Genomic DNA, 19070 nt, shown 5'->3' on the forward strand with positions numbered 1-19070 from the left:
GTATATCACTAACAAGCTAAACGGTTCTTTTATATCAGACCTTGCTGCTCAAGATGCTGGAAGATATTGATTTCCGGTCTATATTTTAAACTGTCAAAGAGAGAGACTAAGCAAAAAGGGCAGATGGTGAAACACACCTGCAGTTCACAAAGGTTCAATGAAAAATACATCTAGAAGCCTACATGAATGTGGTTGAAGTTGATTCCTCTTTAAGATTGGCTACATTCCTACACTATACATGGCTGATGGTAGCAAGCATTGTGCATATTTTTTAAAAGAGTCTGAGTAAGAAATGTCAGGGCACTGAGTCTGCCATTACTGTCAAGTCTAAAAATTCTAAAGAAATTCCTGCCATAAAGTCTAAAGTGATATCATAGAAAAGCAGTAGCAATTAAAACCAGGAAAACATCCAGTATTTGTCCTTCTCTTCTTGACTCTCTGGAAATACATCACATGGGAAAAAAATAAAATCCTAGTTTGGATCTGTGATTGTTTCGGGGATGCATTTTCCTTTTATTTCACATCAGAAAAGTGAAGCCATCCCTAAGGATTTTTACAGAGGAACAGAGAATCTTACAGGTAATGATCCAATTATAAAGGCATTGATCTGAAAGGTGGGAAATAAAGGTTCAACTTCTGGCCCAATCTCTTGTTCTCTGGTTTATTAAGAAAATCCACCCCACAAAAGCCATTTCCTCAAGGAGACATTAGTTGACATTAATTCATTTCACTGAGAAATGTTGTCAGGTAAAGAAAATGGAGCTGGACTCAAAAGATGGCTAAGGTGGCCTTTCCCTGGCCCTTTGAGGGAGCTTTTCTATAGTGGGAACAAGGGATGCCAGAGGAGAGCGCTAGTCTGAGCTGGCAATGTTTTTACCAACATCCATCCATTCTGAGACCTATTATGCAAAGGAGGAAAAAGCAAAATACTCTGAGATGTACCTTTTTATTTTTTGAAGAGCTCAGGCAATGCACAGCTCTCACGAATGTGGTTTCTTCAAGCTGCTATTATTAAATCTGTTACTTTTTCTCTGCTCTTCTTTGTTTGTGCAAAGCCATTGTTAATGGCTAATGACGAGATATTAATCAGAAGCATGACTGCTCTTAATTAAACCTTGCCCCATGTTCTCAGAGATACTGCTGGGAACAGAGGAGGTAGAAACCCCCTGTGGAAGAGGAAACACAACATACAAACACTCAAAGCATAATGCTCAAAGAGTCTAAAATGTGCCAGTGAGGTACAACAATACATTCAGAGTAGTGTTTTCCCGCTGGGGAAAATTTACCCTCCTTGTACAAAAAATACAATAGTAGAGCATAATATTTCATTCCAAGCCATGGAAATATTTTGGCATGTAGAAAAGAGATACATGATGCATTTATGGCATAGCTACATATTCACTCACATGCTGAATATGAAGATTCTAGAGTTACCTTGATTTGCTTCTTATGACAAAAGCTTTTCTAAAACAAGATGATGGTGTCCTTACATAGCTGGATAACCTATTTGAGTCAAAAGCCATTTACTAAAGCACTAGATAACAAACTGCACTGAGAAAGGGACTTTTGACCACAGGACTTGCACATCTACCCGTCTTCATCAGGATCCCTGCTAATATGCTCTCCGTAGCTTCATTCAGGTAGGAGTTTAAAAATTACTGTGTTGGCTAAGAATTTCCATCTCTTCTCCAACAGAAGAGATTTCCCTGCAAAATTATAGGTTCTGGTCCATGCAACTTAGATAAGGTAATAATTCAATGGAGTACTGACATAGTTCACTGTACCACTGCCCTGTAGGCTTGGGAGATTCCAGGCTTTCCAGTGAAAATAAAGAGCCCTTTGCTTCTAGTCTTGTAAAGTGCTGAAATACAATACCTAAAAATCACAACACTACAATGTAAAAATGTAATTTCATGTCATAAATAGAAGTGATTAATAGTTTATTAGTTAAACTTTTGTCACTCTGCACAGCAAAGTCATTTATATAGTTAGCTCCTCAGAGAAGCATTTTTCCTGTTGTCTAGATTAGTGAAGTCCTTGGTGATCAGCAATACCCTACAACACTAAAGAACAATTCTTCAGGAACAAAGTGATATCACCAGAGATTTATAAGCTATATAGTCTCACTACATATTAAGGTTTAAAAATCTTTCTAAGATAGTCTAAAAACATGGGAGTTTGATGCATGTACTATAAATGGGTATGTAATATATTACTACACTTCAACACTGTATATATTTACCTATAGAGAATCTGTACATATATAACTCCACATGGATGCAATGCTACACAGTCTTATTGGCTCATGTCCAGAAGCAGCATTTTGGCAACACTGCACGTAGATTAGTAATTAGAAAATTCTGCCACTACACTGCACTGCTAATAAATCTCATCTGTTTGCATAGATCCAGCTTTTTTAATACCTGGTTCAAGACCAACTTGGATGTGTCTGCACTGTGAGACAGACATATCCTAAAAAATGAAGCCTTTGAGATCAACCATGAACCTGCCTGCCTCAGGCTGAGGATTCTCACCAATGCTGTACACCATTTCAGTGGGAAGGTAACAGTGATGCTAGGGTTTGGGTACACATTTCAAAAAAAGAGAAGTTGAAGAGGAACTAGTTGAGATGGGTTCATGGTGACAGATGTCATATCTGTAGTACCTATTTCATTTCTAGGGGGAAGATCCTCATCTTCGTGACTAGGATACCTCTCCTTCCGGTCAAGCAGAAGAAAATAAATCATTTTCTCTTGGTTTTCTCTGAAAAAAAAGAAGAAAAATCTTTAACTTTTATGAGAAAAAAAATCAACATCGTTTGTTATCAAACAAACAGTTACAGTTATTCTAAATAAGCTGGAAACGGTCATGTACCTGCCAGCTAGATACACAACCCACAAAGCTTTTAAGAATCTTGCTGTCTCCAACAAGCAGCTAGTGAGAAAAGGAAATAAGATTCCCATGTTATACACACAGAACGGAGGCACAGATGAGATAACGTGTCCACAGGAAGTTCAAACCAAGAGTGGCAGCAAGACAGGTCTCCTGAGCCTCTAAGTATTCTTACCACTATGTGCCTCTCTCAACACCTCATGAAATACACCAGCTCTCAGGCATAAGCTTGAAATAAATAAAATGTTGCCAACAAAGGCATATCCAACACAAATAAAGAGTAATGGTACCTCCCCATTCGTACTGCATGGCCCATCTCTTCATGAAATGACCTTGCCTGGCAGCAAGGGAAGAGAGATCACCATGCCTCTGTTGCTGGTCACTCTGTGAGCTTCTGATACACGGTGCAAGCAAGGCTCAGTGCTTGCTCCCAATACCTCACCAGCAAACGAGCAGCCAGAGGGTGAGAAGTTGCTACTGGTCCTTCACAGCGAGATACATGTTAAAGTGATCTCTACCTCTCCCCAGGTTTGTATGCATCCCAGCCCATGGACACCCAACTGATATTAAGACTGAGCAAGTGCTTACTCTTCTGACAACAAGTCCTGTAAGAGTTTGTTTCGGTCACGGAAGCAGCCTAACGAGTGCATGCTATCTAACACATCTGGATCAATATCCTCCAAGGAAGGGAGAGAACGAATCTGCACCTTTCGAGGGATGGGTTGCTCTGGTTCTGGCTCATTCTTACCCCCTCTGCAGAGGAAAGAAGATGAGAGAGAGAAAGGGGGCAGGGAAAGAAGGAGAGAAAAGAAACATGAGTCACAAATGAACCCATACTCTGAAACACAGCCCGCAGCAACAGATGGAAATAGCTTGTTAAATTCCCGCTGAGAGACCAGACCTCGCAGCTAGGCAGATATTCTTTTCAGAAGAAACCATCATGAAGGCTAAGAGTGACCAGCACCTTGTGGATTTGTGTCTTTAATGACAAATTTCTACATTCAGTCAGTAAGGCAGTAGGAACTTCACTTACCAGTGCCCTCATAATACAAGCAGCTGTTCAGTGTCCTAATGCCAAATATTTATAAAACACCAGGCAGTTTTAGAGATGCTGTCTCATCAGCAGGTCAGAACTCAGGCTATCAGGCTTAAAAGTGCAAGCTGAACGATTCTCTTTCAAAGAAGTAGCTGCAAACAAATTGTCACTGTTCTTCATAAATTGTTATTACAACTGGCATTGCAGCAGCAAAGCCTCTAATGTGATTAAGAGACCTCAGTGTTCGGGTCCACACTTGACACACTTTAAAGGGTTTTTGGGGAAACCAGGCTCTTTACTTACACCAAATACAACAACCTCCGCTTCTCCTCAGCCATGCAAATTTGAAAACTGTGGCCCAAGTGTGATGCCCAAGGTCAGTGGCAGACCTGGGAACACACCATTAGCAAGTGGTAGAGCATATTACTCTTTTAAAAGTAGTTAATACAGGCTTGTGCATAATTATCTCATCCCATTCACTAGACTCAGGAAGTATTGATTATTCATTGCAGTTAAAGGCCCTGACTGTAAGGAACAGGTCAAGGTGTCAGGATATCTATAACTGACTGAATGATATCCTTTGCAGGTACCCTGAATATCCTTTGAGTTAGTTTAGGCAGGCAGTGAGCAACTTATGTAAACTCTGTCCACCCAAAGAGGTGGATTTGATGGGGGTGGTATTTTGGCTGGAGGACCTGTCTGTTCTGAATTCCAGCTATTTCTCAATGGATGCTTTATGTGATGTTGAGGTTTTCCTACTCTGTAGGTGAGGTCCTCCCCTTTCTTTATGTGATGTAAATGTGTAACTGTTGGTCCAGTCTCTCAGGGTAGGCAACAGGATCTGGGAATATTTAAACTGCATCAGATATCAGCGTTTATGGGGCTGTGTTTGGGCAAGAGATTCTACCTTTGGATGCTGACAGAAATACAGAGAACACAGCTTGTGAACATACTCACACAGCTTAAAATGCTGTGGGCTCAGATGTGAGCTATCCAAGCATCTACACAGAAAAGGAGCTCCAATTCATATGTGTTTATTTTTATCTCAGGTAGGTTAGAGAGCAAATCTGGTAGGATCATACACATGAGCTCAAGGTCTCAGGCAGTGTACTAATAAGAGAGCCAATGCAGATTATCTCCTGCAACCTAAGAAGGCAACACTAAGTCATCACAGCCAGGGCTATGATGCTGGGGCAGGATGGTTACATGCTACACCTCAACCACATGAGATTGCTGGGTGCTACTTGCAATTTATCTTCAAGCAAGTTGAAACGCAGTTGCAAGGCATCTGCTCTGTTTATCATATTTGTGTGACATCACTTGCAGAAAGACTCGTAGATTTTCATTTTATTTTCTTTTGAAGCAGTTAAATGTGCTCCACCCTTCCTGATTACGTCATGGAGTCAGACTCTGGCGTGTGTTACATGGGTCATAACAACAAAGGTCAGATGCCACTTCGTTTACACTGAGTACTCACATACACCCTGCTCAGTTTCATTCAGTTTAGGGGACTGGAAGCAGGACATACAGGACAGAGACAGAATCTGCTCTTTGGGATTTGTTCTTACGTTTCGAACCACTAAAACACAGGTTCTGACACATCCTTGGAGTCTTGCAGTAGTGTCTGTGTCCTCTGCAATGACACCACAGTTCTGAATCAAAGAGCTAGATTCAAAAATCCTTATTCAAGTACAGAAATATCTTATTCCTTGCGTGCCCTGTCTTTAAGAGGTAGCTACTTCCACCTCTTAGGATCAGGATCTAGCTCTCGGTAAGTAATACGCAATGATTAAATCATAACTTTGCACAATTAAAGCCAGTGATGACCCTGTCATTAAGATAAATTCTTGCAGGATGGACCTTTGAACAGCAGCTGAGGTTTTTTTTGGTTTTTTAATGATCTGGAGTTCACTTTTTGAATGTATTGACTTAATCAGTCATTAATTATGTTACAAGAAGCTGTTCTTAAGGTAATTTAAAGAGATTAAAAAGAATTATTGCTGTTGAAAATTTCCACAAAATCTCAGTTTCCTACTAGTCACCCTGGTCTTCAGCAGGATATCACCTGCAAGCTTCTTTCACATCATTCAGTGTGGGAACCATTTCTACAGAGCACAGCTTGCCATGTTCTGTGCACTGAAAAGTGGGTTTTCCTTATGTCCTGCACCTGGTCAGCCTCAGACATCATCAGGAATTTTCACACCTCCTCACCAGGTACAAGCAAAATCTGCAAAGAGGTGCCTTGTCATTTGGCAACGCAATTCAGTGCTTCAGGAAATGAAAATCACCGGGTCTGGGCTGTGATTGGCATGACTGTATTGCCTGTTCCATTCTCAGTCTAGCGGAGAGTGACAAATTTGTTGCATTTCAGCCCACACAGACATCAAACAATGTCACACCATGAATACTGCAAATCACGTATATTTTTTAAAGGCTCGCATGAATGTAATTGCTGCTTTAAACCCCATCCTCTTTTGTGAGGATCGGTGCATACAACGGCTGTGATTCCAGACCAAGGCGGACTTTTTCATTCTCTCTGTGAAATTCTATGGTGAATCTCACCAAGATGCACATCTACATCAGTGCAAAGCAAAGCCGAACTGGTACAGTTACACTTTTTCTGAGAATAGCAATTTTTGTATCTTCGCAACTAGGGCAAATACTCAGTGTAACAGGAGTTATGTATTTACCATAATAGGTAATTTTATTTGCCCTCTTGCTTTATTGAAAAATGTGAAAATAACTGCTGTTTATTTGCGCTGGAGGCAAAAATAAATTATTTCAATAAAAAAGGCTTAAAAAACTTCACTAAATTAACTTGTGTGGGAGAGCAAGAAGAACTGGAGGTTGGTGATGAAACGTTTCTCTCTGGTTTCTTCTTTCCTTTTTTAGGCTTGTGAATCATGATTTCAACTTCCAAGACCTTTCCCTGTCTGCCTACTATGCAATTAAATCTCTTACTCAGTTCTACAGTAGCCTTAATATTTATTTGAAGAATTAAGTGAAACCACTTATATGTTCTGAGTACAACTGACAGGTCAGTAACCTATACATAACAAAGAATGAAGACTTTACACAGAACAGCAGTGTTACATGAAATAAACAAGAAATGAAAGATGTGAGCAAAACAGTCATAGAGTAAAACACTTACAACCCTTCCTTCTCTGTCAGCATCAATAATTCCAGGCAAAATGAATGCAAAGAGGCTGTGAAACATTACCGGATGAAAGTAGTTGAGTTTTGGAAGTGGCAGGGTTATTCACAGACTAAATTTAGCCAAAGGAGGCTAACCTCCTTAGGTCAATCCACAGCCAGTATAGAGAGAATGAGAGACAGAGACTCATTAAAAAAAGTCTATTTTGAGCAGAAACTTCATTTTAGGTCATCTGAACAGACTTCTGGAAGAGCCTTTCTCTCTCTGCATTGACTACACTGGGAATCTAAGGCAGACCTGCTTTTGCAAAACTCAGTTTCTACATCTGAAAGCAGTCTCAGATACCATTTCTAGTAGGGTAAAAACAGGTTTACTGTGTCAATGATGAGAGAGTCTGACTTTCACCAAAAGTACATGAAAATGTTCAAATGCTTATGTCTGCAAAGAAAAATATTTCAATTCTAAATAGAGAATAAAGTCATTAAATAGCATGTGCCTAATTGTACATGTGACCCTGAGACAACAGTCCTCCAACAGGTGAAAACTTCCAGGTAAAAATCTTGAGGAGAGGTATAATAATAAGTGATCAATTACATTTCATTTTCATTCCTATTCTAGTTATGATCAAAACACAGATAAAATCAGCTGATTTCACTCCATGAAGAAACAGAGGGGATCAACTATCCAGTCTGCTCTAAACAGCATTTACTTCTGGAATTGCTAGTAAGACATTATAGGAGGGATATTTTAGAGATTATAGTAAGAGACTTCCCCTGTCCTACATTTATCCAGGAGAGTTTCAAAAAAATAATACCTGCAGCAAAAAACACTGGTCCTTCTTTGCTTTAAAAATGTGCCATGTCAAGTGATAACTGTAGAGAGCATGAAAAAGACATGGGCAGAGTGCCGCCACCATTTCAGGTGAACTGAGAGAAAAACATCTTATTCAACAAACTGTTGAACACTACTGAAGTCAGATAAATCCAGAGGTGAACACCACCCATAAGACAGAATTAGAGAAAACAAAAGAAAGTGGTTTGTGTGGTTGGTTTGTTTGTTTGTTGTTTGTTTGTTTTTTCCTGGTGACAGGCTTAAGTATCAGTTCATTTAATCCTCAAGTATTTCCCAAGAGCAATGATAGGATTATGAAGGTAGGACTTTCCTTATCACCCACCTGGGGAACCTATATGTATGCTGACTCCCTGAAACATGTATCAAAGCATCATTTATTTGTTTAATTAGTTTGATTAGGTTATCTTCAGTATTAAAAAAAAAAAAAAGTTATTTACTTAGGTTTCTTGAAATACTACACAAAGTGCAAGGTCACTTTTAAAAGCCATCCGTCTTCCTTATACCCAAAGCACTAGACAGGTGCGTACTTTGCTCACAGACCTCCTGTTTCACTGTCAAGACTGCTGCTTTTAATCAAGTCACAGAACTACTCTCACATCAACAGGTTACAAGGTCAGAAGCAGCCTCTTAGCTTGCTGCAAAGAAGGAGCAGGGATTATGAGACAGAAAAGCTCTTATTCACAGGTGCTTACTTATCAATATAATCATTTTTGTTTCTACTTCAGAGAAAAGCCAAGATGCCAAGAAGGAACAAATGAAAGCTTTCTTGTCAAGAAGGTATTACAAGGGATTGTCTGTAGCACTTGGATAGCAAACTAAATATTGCTGTTAGCTGGGGTTTTTTTTGCTGATCACTTGCAGTTGCTGGACTGAATGTCATATTTCAAACAATCGTTAGCCACTGTATATATAAAAAAAGCATTAGATGCCTTTCTGTCCTCTGCCCCTTTCTCTATCTCTGTGAAGGCTGTGTTCAAATTCTAGCCTCTCTCTTCAGAGATCACTAGAATATAAGATCCCGTAACAGAACCAATAACAAAAAGTGAATTAAAAAAGTGTTACTTACATATACCATATGTGTTTCTGAATATGTTCTAGCTGTAAAGGAAAAGAAAACAAGGATTTAGTGCTGTGAAACAGAAAAGGTAACTCCACAAGACATCCTTATCAAGGCTTACTCAAGTTGTCAACATTTCAGAGTTGGATCTATGCAAATAACAGGAACTTTATGCTGCATAAAGAGTATGCTCATCCTCGCCCACCCCACCGGAAATGAGACTACAAGTCCAGACACAAGGAATCAGTCAGGAGCAAATCCCAGGAAAATTCATAAGTTCAAGGCTTCACAGACAAGTGTTGCGACAATTTAAATTTCTGCCCTTCTATGCCCTTCCCCTCTATAACTGAATTGAAGCTAACAAACTGCTCCTTTCTGCATGTGCATAATAGCTGATTCTTTACACCTAAAATTCATTTCTAGTTTTGTTTTGGGAAAAAAAAAAAAAAGAAGGAAAATAAACAGGTTCAAACAGATAACATGAAAAAATAAACTGTGCATGTGTCATACGATCTTCTGCCAAGACCCATTCTTGATTGGCTTTACATGTACCATTAAAATCTAAAGACCAAGTAGAATATGGTTTTATGTCAAAATAGTACGATTTATTGTTCCAGCACCTGAACACTAGACTGCAAATTTATTTTACTTCATTCCTTCCTGTTACACAAGAGCATTTTACTATTTAATGAAGGACTGATCAAAGCTGAATGGTGGCCTTGTCCACCTACTGAAGGCAGATCCCGCCAAATGTTTCATGATGACCATGTTTTCCACAAGCATGGGAGAAAGTAACACCATTTCACCAAGAGAAACTCATAACAGTGGAGAGAACAAACTGTTCATATGACATACTTACAGTAGAACATTCCTAAACTCTTTTTTTATAAGCATCATCAGTAGAAAAGAACTGTTCATAGATTCCCAGGGATTAATTATTATGTGGACAATATTTCTCATACTCCTCGTTATGGAGCACCTTTGAACATGCAGAACAACATGCACAATGCAGGTGAGAGACAGGGGAGAGCTGGAAGGAAACTCCAGTGCTAACAGCTATAAGATGATATCACAGACCCATTAAACTGGTCAGGAAGAACAGAGACAGCTGTCCTGCTCCTATCACTTTCCACGTCAATTCTGGAATAAAGAGAATCAGAGAGGGGAAAAAAGAAAAAAGAAAAAAAGAAGAATGGACAAACAACAAAATCCCAAAGACAGAAAATAGGTGTTTGCCACAGAAAGCAAGGAATTGGAGGCCTCTGTGCTATGGAACAACAGCTCCGTGCTTGGGAAACCAGGAAGATCTGAGGTCAGCTCTACATGAGATCATTTTTTAAGTGAGACAGGGCTTTTCCTGAAAACAAAGAAACAAGGGAATGCAGCTTAGGAAAGCATGACAGGAGGCTGGGGGGATCAGTAAGAGAGACAAACAGCCTCCTTTAAAACAAGACTGCATCAACACTGCAGTCAGAAGTGAAGATGGTACTTGCATATTTAGCTGTCTTCTAACCAGCCCAGGTGCTGGGAGCACCAGTGCCCCCCAGTACACATATCCATGGGCCTGGGCAGACTTGTACAGCTTCCAGATGTGCCCTCAGCTCTGTGACAATAATTCTCCTTTGTGACAATTTCCCTTGCATTAGGTAGCCCTTTCATCCCTGCACTATTAAGAGAAAGGTGGAGTATTCCTGACATGCTGCCATCTCCCCTGACCAGCTTAACTAAAGGAAATAAGACATACATCATGGGTGTTCCCCTAGTAGCCTGGACACGCCCCCTCCCCCTGTTTCTTTGCAAGCTGAGGTATAAACACAGAACATAAGAAGAGCCCATTTTGCACAGTTTCCAAAGGATGGGGTTTTAGTATGGCTACTTATCAGGTCCACAGTACTGCAAGGATCTGCTAAGGAGTGTACTGTACCTTCTTTGCATGGTGAAACCACCCTATGAGATGCATATCTACCCGTTATTTCAAATACACCACATGGAGGTTAGGACATTAACGATTTCAGACAAGATGCAGATGATACAGCTAAGTGATGTCCAAGCCTCTTTCATGCTTGCTTCTCCTGCTGCATTTTCTGTCTCCATGGGTCACATTGTTGTTTTGTGGCTGAGATATGCAGAAATGCCATGGCAAAGCAGACAACAGCACTTTATTTTTTGAGTCAGAGATGGGGAAGAAAGGAAGATCACTGGTTTGTGTTTTAGCCACAGAACCTCTGGGTTCTTTCAGAGAAGATGTCAAAGAGAAATCCCTTCTGCCCATCCTTGCTGATCAAACTCCTTCAAGCTAATGAATCCATAGCATTTTTCTGAAAGAGAAACCCTGTAGCACCCTGATATACATTCGAAGGTGTATGAGAGCTCTCATGGCTGCTGTTTATCTACACATCTGCCATTCAATCCACATCAATCCACATCAAAACCATTGCTGTGAAGCACGCTGGGATATCCCAGATATGAAAAATATTCTAAGAAACCAATTTCTATTCTGATTCAAATGTAATTGCACTGAAATATTATTACAAGTGTGCTTGCTGCTGCCAACGTCTTCTGTGCTTTTTTAAAGGTAATTAATTAATGCTTTGTTGCTTTTCATCTGCATTAAAGTGACAGGAGGGTTACGGGAGGGCGATTGGTTTTGACAAGGAGAAGTCTGTATGCTTTTTACTGTGCAATGCAGGGGAGGGAGATACACAGTGGGAGCTAATCTCACTCCTCCTGCCTTCATTTAAACACAATGTTTAAATGCATTTAAGTGACGAAGGCATTTAACAACCCTTCCCAGAGGGTTCTTCTCGCTGTTTGCACATGAGCTTGCCAAATTTAATGCCATTTTACGGAAGATGTAAAAATGCTGCTTTCTAATATCTCCTAGCCACCACAGGCAATCGTCTCATGACGTCATCTCTGAAACAACAAAACACGCTCAGAACCACTGCATATGCACAGTCAAAGGGGAGACTTCTGCAAGGTAAAATGCTCTAATGGAAGGAGAGGGGGAATTCCTTTATCATGGCTTTAGGTAAAAATACTCTCAATATATATTAAACTCACAGATGAAAGACCCATTGTGACACAAAGCTGTACAAGCTCAACAGAAAAAAGAGGTCTCCTCCCCCAAGGAGCTTACGTCTGAATTTTGAGGCAGGGAACAACAGATGGAGACAGGCAGATGGAAAACAAGAAGCGCTGTCTACATCCTCGGCACTGATCTCAGCAGAGTGGTTGCCAACCTAAAAAGTTTTGACCTGAAGAAAAACTTTCTTGAAGTCTGTGGATATGGATGAAGGCTTCTGGGCTTGAACTCATGTCAAATTTCAAACTTCCCTGTCCAGAAAGGGAACAGTCTCAAACCCATCTGTGCACTAAATCTACCCAGATCTCAGATGAATCTTCTTCATTCAGAAGATCCTCTAGTCTATTGTATAGTGTCAAGACAATGTATAATATAATGTCAAGACAGAGGCTTTTCCTGACCAAAATATTCAAGCTCGCAGTGCAAAAAGGCACTGGTAAAACCATTATCTGTGTCAGCAGTAGCAGCCGTACTATAGCAGCCTCCAGGGAGCTTGACAAGGGCAAGGTATCACTGTGCTACATGCACAGTGCATGAACAGGTCCTTGGGAGCCAAAAGCTTACAGCCTAAATATATTAGCAGGACAATTTCATCCATCCTACAGGTGATGAAGTGAGATAATTTAAATGATCTGATAGGCACCTTACCATAAGAAGTTCTAGGAAAATAAAGAAGGAATCGGGGTGTGTTTTCCCTTGTTTATTTTTTTTTAACATTCTTCACATGCTGTGGTCCATCATTAGCATACGATAGTCCCAAGAAAAAACAAAATCAAACCGACAGCAGAGAGGAGATTCTGAGAATGTGTGTAACTGAAGTTGGATAACATTCAGAGACAAGTATTTCAGACTGTGTGGACACCCAACATGGAAGACAAGTCATTCTACTCTGGAATTAAATGTCAACACTGGAAAAATAACAGCTTAAGCAGAATAGCTTATTCTGCAATATCTGCTCTGATACACTTTGCTCTACAGACAAAGTTTCAATAACGCTCATGCAACTTTAAAAGGAAAGCGCATCAAAAGACCCTTAGTTTGCCCCTTTTGCCTTTGTGTTTCTCTAGAAGAAAATATCAGCTGAGAATGCAAATGGATTCCACTACAGCAGCTGCAATTCTCTGCTGTACAGATGCTGAATCATTTGAAACCTCCAGGGAAAAAAACCTCCACTTACTGAAGAGCATACAACTAAAAGAAACCTCATGCTGCAGTACTGCAGGCACCGAGAGCGCTCATTCTCTTCCATAAACCTTCTCAAGCTTAAACTAGTTCACTTTTCCCTCCTGACACTATTCCTACCAGAAAGCTATCCCAGAACCCCACTAATATGGCTACAATGCTTCTAATTTCTAGCCTACTTTCATGTAAGGCCATTTGACAGACAATTGTTTTTGTGCCAGCATCTTCCTTTACTTTAAATAATCCTTTTCTCTCTGGTAATTACCTCTAATGAATATGCGGACAATTAATACAACCTTTCTTAGACATCATCTATGTAGACTAAATGGAAGTCTTTCAGGCTGTGCTATTCAGACTCTCAAATGGTGACCACCTTAGTGCTCCTCCTTTGCTTTCATCTTTCCTGAACGTGGGTGGTCAGAAATACAATGACCAGCAGCTAGGATCAACTGTTGCAGTCTACTGAAAGAAAAACATGAATTCCTTTATTTTAAAGCATGTTTAGTAAAACAGGTCCAGTAAAGGAGATGGGCCAAGGATGTCCCACTAACCATACTCGAGGCTACGTAATATATGGCAAGCATGAACAATATTACGGAATCATAGAATCATTGCGGTTGGAAGAGACCCTTAGGATCATCGAGTCTAACCATAAGCTAACTCTAGCACTAAACCATGTCCCTAAGAGCCTCGTTTATATTCCACTGAGACACACTGAGACATAATAAACCCTTTTTTCCATAAATTAATTGTATACAAAGAAAGGTAATGCCTATTTCTTAAGGCAGGAAAGGGCCAGCAACAATAATTCTGAGTACTCTCCTGTCCATTAGTCCTCTCAAGCTCTAACACTGAAGCCGAATGATGACAGTTAAATGTGAATGCTAGTTCTGGTTTTGTTGATAATTTTAACAGATGGACCGGGGAAGGTGTGGGTGTGCTGTGAAATGGCAACTACTGCACAGAGGGAAATGCAGTTGGATGAAAAGAGATACAAATCAAAAAAAAAAAAAAAAGAACAAAACAGAGAGGGGAAGGGAAAAATGAAAGAAAATAATTCTAGTGACCTTACATTTTACTATATTTTTCTGCTGAATTCACCAGTGAGACATTGAGCAAATGGTCAGTAGTGTTAATAGCTACATCTGTACTTACTGTACCCAAGCCACAACTTCACTCAGATCTTTGTATAAATATCGAATTGATTCAAGTGAAATATTTTCTAGGAATAGAGGCTTCCAGATAAACCTGTATTTATACGCTTTTTCACAGGACATGGCTAAAATAGAATTCACATTTCTCCTCAAAATGGACTATATATTCCCAGCTCCTGTGCAGCAAACAAAGAGCTCCCTTCTGCCTGGTAATCCAAGCCACCGGCATGCTAACAGCATGGAAAGGGAAGTGTGACAGCAGCACAGACAGCAAACCAAGATATCCTAAAATAATGAAAATAAGATTGCAGCTAATAACAAAGAGCTATAATTTTTTCCTCCCAGCTCTCGGCTCTTGAATATGTTTTATTTGAAATTCTTATCCACAATTCACTGGTTAGTGTTTGTCGATAACTATCCAATCTGTTTTTCTTTCCTCCCTAAGGAAATAAGAGCTTCATTTTGATCAAGAAAAGGAGGGGAGTGCATGTGTGTCAGTCTGGGACCTTGATTTAACTTAACTGTTTTCTCTCCTATGCATGTACATTCTCTGCAGTATTGTACAATTCAAAACATTTAAGGACTATGCTCTATGTCGAAACTCAGAATAATTTGAAGATCTAATATCCGATGTTCTGCTCCCTGACATACTCAAACTACCAGGGCTAAGATCTTTGAAACAAAACGAAACAAAATCAAGCCAAACAAAAAAATCCACAAACAAACAGCCCTTCCCGCCCCACCCCCTCAAACCAAATCCCCAAAGCAAACCCACAAAAAAAACCAGAAAATCTGTTATGTTTACATCATGGAAAAGAAATTAAGCTAGAGAGGGACTCACTGACTTTCTTGATCATGAAGAACAGTTGACTCATGTCTCAGGGTACAGCCCTAACCTCTGCAGTGTTCTTTCTATGAATAAAATTGGACAAATATTCTTTATTTCTTTAAAAGTTTGTTTTAAAAAGTCCTTTCAAAGTTCTTGTTTGTTTGTCTTTCCAATCAGTGGTACTTATGTCCTGCAAACATGATGGCTACTGGGTTTGTAGAACTAGGGATACTAGTAATAGCATGAAGAACTTTTCACCTGTGTCACTAAATAGAGCATGACTGGGCTTTGTACTGAATGAAGAAAAAAAACAGCTGCAGCTGCCAGATAATATTGTAAAGAGAATTGTGAAGGGAGTTTCAGTTCACCTCTTAGCAGACAGGTGTCTGCATCCCAAAAGCAGCATCACAGCTGGCACAGACTGATGCTGTTGTTAGCAATCTCAGCAGAGGGGCCAAGTACTGATCTGAGAGTTTATTTATAAATATTTTAGCAGACTGAAGAACCAAGAGGAGTTTTAAATTTACATTTCTTTAGATATACTCCCACTCAGAATCTGTGAGCTTAGTAAATCTGTATAAAATCATCACCAGAGCCCGACAATAGGATTTACAAGGGCAATGTACCCATAAAGGCAGAAGCCTCCACTGACAAGAAGGCAATCTTCATTTTCAAAATTATTTTACTTGCTAATTTTTTTAATTCCTCCAAACATTGTCACAGTGTTGATGAAGGATACAATCACTACACAGTGCTCAACCTTATGACGGGGTGTATCCTTGATGCGAAGACTCAGTGCTGAATGCCAGGAGCTCAACACTGTGGGCCTATTTGTGCTCAGGACCACAGGGCACAAGATGGAAGAGCAGACTAGAAGACACTTGCTCTGAAGGCTGCTAGAGGATAACGCAGAGCATATGCAGGATAGAATACAATGCAGGATAGAATACAATGCAGGATAGAATACAATGCAGGATAGAATACAATGCAGGTTGTGTGGTGTGAAGTGAGAAGCCACTGCTTTTGTCAGAAATGTAGGAAAAGCATACTCTGTTTAATAGCAAAGCATCAAATAACACTCCTAACAGTTTTGATCTTCAAACAATCATATCATATTCCTGACGAACTGCTGTACCAGCCAGAAGAGCCAGACAACTCAGGTGGGCTCTGGAATGTGCTAATTGGTCAGTAGCACTGTGATGACGTTATGAGGGATTTCTTCAAAATGTCCACTGTGGCATATGAAGGAGAATTCTGAGGTTAGAGAAGAGACACAAAGGTAATCTGCCATCATGGTTCAAAAGAGAAGGTAACTAACGTCTTCCCAAAGACTCCACCAACTCCACTCATTCTTTGCTCAGGAGGAAACACACAGGAATGACATTAAGTCAGCAAGTTACCTTACTTATTCAACCATAACGGCAACAAGGTGACAAATGAAGCCTTGCTCACACGACTCGCAGCAAATGCCTTCTTACCGTGAGACGTTTCGAGGCATCCACTTCAATCATCCCCCGCAAAAGGTTCTGACAGTCCGGGGGGATAAAATGTGGCATGTGGAACACTCCACGTTTCACCTTCTCCAGCAGTTGCCGCAAGTTGTCGTCGTCGAAAGGCAGGGCACCCTGCATGGATGTGACAGAGTGGTGGATGGGAAAGATGAGAAAAGGAAATTGGAGAGAGCAAAAGGAGAAAAGGATAAACATAGTGAGAGAATGGAAGAGAGGAAATCAGTTCATCATGAATTATTGTAATAACTAAAAAAACCTTTTTATACATTGAAAATAAATAATTTCTTAGTGCTGCTGTATTTTCTCCAACACAGGAAGCAAAACTGAGGACACATTTTTTTTATTAGACCTTTAATTAGAAAATGCCTACCAGTATAAAACATAATATAAAATATGAAATTGCCTTTCCAGGCAAATTCACCAAAGATGCATGGATTCACTTAAGTTCAGCTCAAGTGTTTGATCTGCTGGTATTCCTCCTGGGCATACTTTCACAGCAGCAATGTTTACTGTCTTTTATTTTTAATCTTCCTGAGACACATTTACTGCAGACATTGAAAAGGAGGTGAACAGCATTTGAGAGTCTTTCAGTAAAGAACATCCTCCTTCTGATGGAGCAGTGAAATGGTACAGCCGCAACACTGGCCTTTGGAAGCAGCAGACATTCTACCTGTTTAATATACTCTATCCAGTTCCCATGCTGTGGTCAGGTCATCAGTTCCTATTGCTTCCCTACTGTAACTCACTTATATGAATGGCTTGAAGTTTTTTTAGCTGAAATTACATTTTGAATAGATCATCAGCTTGCTACAAAAAGCTGCAAAAGATCTATCCTTGCTGCAAGGACAAAAAGGAAAAAAAGTTGAAATCTTTAGGATGTAACTCCACCAACTGAAGCTTTTATAGCAAGTCTGCACCTTCCTAGATATTCTCACTTCCTTCTTTCACTGCCTAATTCTAGTAGGTGCTGAGCTGCCTTGATTTCCAAGACGGTCGGTGGGAAGCTCCAAGCTGTCAGCTGCTGTGATAATGAATCTTTTAAGTTGTCAATTTTGGCACTGCTCTTACTACAGTGAGTAGTGCATCTGTACAAGCAATTCTGTGTCCATGGTTTGCAGCAACCAACACCTCCATTTACAGCAGCCTCAGAAAGCTGGACAGCAAGCGCTACCGGGTGCTATTTACTGCTGCTTGTTCATTCAAGTGGCCCTGAAGAGAGAGCCTCCCTGTCTTCTGCAACCAATCTCCCGAGTTACCTACTTCTTTCCTAAACCTTCCAGACTTAAAGGAAAATCAATTCTGATAGTTCAGTATTTGGTTAAGACAATTTAAGCCCCAATGAAGTCAGTAAGGCTGCTTTGTGGCACTTCCTGAAGGTAACAACTACAGGTCTTCTGTCACTACCACCTGCTATTATAGCTTGAGAGTTTTTGTAGGGTTTGTCCCGACATAATTAACTGGAGAGCTCTGCAGCATCCATCAATAATAGACTCATTTCAATCATTCTGCAGCCTCATGTATATACGTAGGAACAGAAGAAGATGCAGCAACAGAGAGACACCAAACCTTGGCAGAGAATCCCCCTGAAAATGAGCAGTCCATTCCCACAAATCCTTACCATTTTGAAACATTTTCTCATCTATTCTTACAAATTCAAGAAGTTCTATTAAGAACTCATTATACAGTTATGTTTTATCAGCCATGAAAATAGCTGCTCAGGAGCAATAGATGACCAGGTGCTATTTAGTGAGAAAGTTAAAATTTTTCCCTTGCAACATCAAGATACAAACTGAAAAACTTAAAAAATGTCAGTGAATTGTAATGACTAAAAGAAAAAAAGAGTAAGATCGGTTAAGGTGAATTAAAGCATTATACTGAGATCACTTCAAGGTATATTGATTTGGGCCATTAAAAATTATTGGCATACTTTTTTAAACAAAAATATTTTCAAATTTTCAGGTATTTTAAACAAAAACAACATGCAGAACCTGTCTCTGATTGCACAGTGTACAAGTGGTTTTGTCAAAATAAAACACATTATCTGAACCATTCTAGATATAAAAACTTAACATGCACATAAAATCTATTCTCATATATACGATTCAATCTGCACATCATATATGCTTATATGATCATAAACCATATTCTCCTATACTATACTATGGAAACTGATAACAAATGCCAAGCCTATCTGCCTTCAGCTGAATATCCAATTGTATGTTCAGAAGCATTACACTACCACTGCAAACCAGAATAAACTCCACAGAGAACTGAAACTTTGATCTAAGGAAGTGTAAGTTACAAGATATCACATCTTG

The 19070-nt window shown here is 39.8% G+C and overlaps 1 protein-coding gene across 9 annotated transcripts in view; it reads right to left on the bottom strand.

The window, feature by feature from the left end:
• BRSK2 (BR serine/threonine kinase 2) overlaps window positions 1-19070 on the bottom strand; it is a 326267-nt gene that overhangs the window by 51093 nt on the left and 256104 nt on the right. For all 9 annotated transcript variants that reach the window (XM_071809011.1, XM_071809010.1, XM_065840016.2 and 6 more), the window contains exons 8-11: window positions 16720-16866; window positions 9001-9032; window positions 3481-3645; window positions 2666-2763 (exon numbers count right to left, since the gene is read on the bottom strand). In XM_071809011.1, the coding sequence (XP_071665112.1) occupies window positions 2666-2763; window positions 3481-3645; window positions 9001-9032; window positions 16720-16866 (442 nt within the window). The remainder of the gene's footprint in view (window positions 1-2665; window positions 2764-3480; window positions 3646-9000; window positions 9033-16719; window positions 16867-19070) is intronic.

This window comes from Patagioenas fasciata, chromosome 5 (genome assembly GCF_037038585.1).
Source record: "Patagioenas fasciata isolate bPatFas1 chromosome 5, bPatFas1.hap1, whole genome shotgun sequence".
In the NCBI taxonomy this organism is placed as follows: Eukaryota; Metazoa; Chordata; class Aves; order Columbiformes; family Columbidae; genus Patagioenas; species Patagioenas fasciata.